General features: G+C 33.0%; 1 protein-coding gene across 1 annotated transcript in view; it reads right to left on the reverse strand.

Annotated features, from left to right (window-relative positions):
* LOC106679481 (glycine, alanine and asparagine-rich protein) overlaps nucleotides 1-1,025 on the reverse strand; it is a 1,676-nt gene extending 651 nt beyond the window's left edge. Inside the window, exon 1 of the mRNA XM_014418671.2 lies at nucleotides 893-1,025. Coding sequence (XP_014274157.2) covers nucleotides 893-1,004 — 112 coding nt within the window. The 5' untranslated portion in view covers nucleotides 1,005-1,025. The remainder of the gene's footprint in view (nucleotides 1-892) is intronic.
* Nucleotides 1,026-2,165: the final 1,140 nt, after the last annotated feature.

A 2,165-nucleotide genomic window follows, 5' to 3' on the forward strand; every position in this document is an offset into this window, starting at 1 on the left:
TTAAATTTCAAAAGAGTAAAAATGAATTTTTATTGTACATTATTTTTTAGGAATTAACAAAAAGTGTTAATTAAGCATTAACAGGTTCAAATTCTAAACGCTCTAAGATGAGTTTAAATTAAGGATTTTAAATAACTTTAAATAATTATTTTAGAAACTATTTTACATTACGTCTAACGTGAAACCACTCCAAAGCGACCCCGAAGGAATGATGAGGTTTAGAATCAATTATTAACCAAATTTAAAATAAAAAATAAATATCCTAATTTCTGACCCTAAGAATAATTACTTTGAAAAACAATTCAAGAAAGAAGGATGAACATCACAGGAGTTTGAGGGACCCCACAGATCGCGAGGCATATAAGGAGCATTGGTATATAGCTATAGATGTATTAACTTAAAAAAAAGCCTGTAAAATTTTGTTTAAGAGCTCTATTTATATTTTTATACTTATTTTTATATTAACTCATCTACTGCTGTGACTATGAATGATGCTCTGATTTCACATTGCCGTCTAATATTGAATTTGTTTAACGGGTCACTGAAGGGGATCTAGGAGGGTGAATTCCGGAGAGCGAATTTGTTGATCGGGTGAATTAAAAAATTGTGAAATTGGAGGAGCAGAAATGAGAAAGAACAAAAGGAATGAATTAAAACATTTGTATTTGGTGCATAGACCGAAATTGATTGTAAAAGGAGACTGTAGGGAAAAAGAAATTGTTTATTATATCTTATTATTATATCTCTTTACATCTCATTATACCATGTATGTGTAATTTACATATATCCGATTACGGATTGATAAGTATGTTGTGAGAGATAGCAACCTGATGTATTTAGGCAGCATAGATGAATAAAATATTTCTCTCTGTAGCTTAAAAATTATCATTACCCAAGGAGGCCTGGAGGAGAACAGCTACAGCTACGATTACCAGACACTTCATTTTGATGAATTGTCTTGTACAACCTTTTCCCCTCTTATATACCCAACTGTCGGGTTGCATTTAGTAATGCACAATCACGTAGCAATTCGTCCTCACGGACTCAATACAGGTAGCAACTTATAGTTTTAATTTTTCTTTATTAAAGGGAAAAGGATTCAAGAACTAAACGGATCATACTGAACCATCATGGGTAGATCATGCGTTAAGGAGTCTAAAATTTTCTGAAGAATAATATTTGATTAATTAATTAATAGTTTGAATTAGTTTAAAGTAATTTATGAATTGTTTTTACATTGATAAAGATAGCTTCCATCTGCGATAGATAGCATCTTAAGTTACCATTACACGTAGCTGACTCTGATAGCACTGGCTATGGGTTTGTACCAGGGACTGGCCGAGCAAGTATATTCTAAGATCATTCGATTAAGGAAGCTCAGTGTGCTAATCTACAATTACCTATGGAAATGCTTTGGTCATACTGAACCAGCAGAATAACCGAATCACTGGAGCTCAAATGTGGTACTTAAGCTGGTTAGAAGAATCTTAAGAAACAAAGGAATCAATTGTCATATGAGCGACGAACGCGAACTTTAAGGATGAGAAGGGTAATGGTATACTGGCAGGAGGCCAAATAGATGACCAAGGATTCTATACCAAGGTTATATCCAGAGGATTTAAAGGGAATTAAAAAAGAAAAAAACAATCCGACAAATGAAGTTCGGGAAAATAAAGAACGGGAGACCTGGCAGTGATCGAGACCCCTTAATAATAGAAATGGCAAATATAAAGAAAATTGTTTTTACCTTTTTGTATGCTGATAATTGAAAACTAATGGTTATTAGCATATTAATTTTCGGTGTTTCTATATTATGATTTTTTTAAAGAAATAAATTACAAACCTCTTTAACACAATATAAGGTTTATGAATAGGTACGAGGTCATTCATCACATCATTCAGCCCAAAACTACATGGTTCGCTAATGAATAGTGTAGCAAGATTTAGAATTAGTAGATTATTAATTACTAGAATGTAGAATGATATCTTAAAACGAACAACTCTCAGAAGCACATTAAATTAGCTAAAAAAAATAAATTTCTGTGAAGCATTGTTTGGTGGTGCCACTAGGCTTAGTAGTAGTTAGAAGACCACTGGCGACCACTGATTACCACAAACTAGGGATATCCTGGAACCGCTGAAGTTTAGAACTGTTCCTTCTGTGC

Source organism: Halyomorpha halys, unplaced genomic scaffold (assembly GCF_000696795.3).
Source record: "Halyomorpha halys isolate HHAL.00 unplaced genomic scaffold, Hhal_1.1 Scaffold207.1, whole genome shotgun sequence".
NCBI lineage: Eukaryota > Metazoa > Arthropoda > Insecta > Hemiptera > Pentatomidae > Halyomorpha > Halyomorpha halys.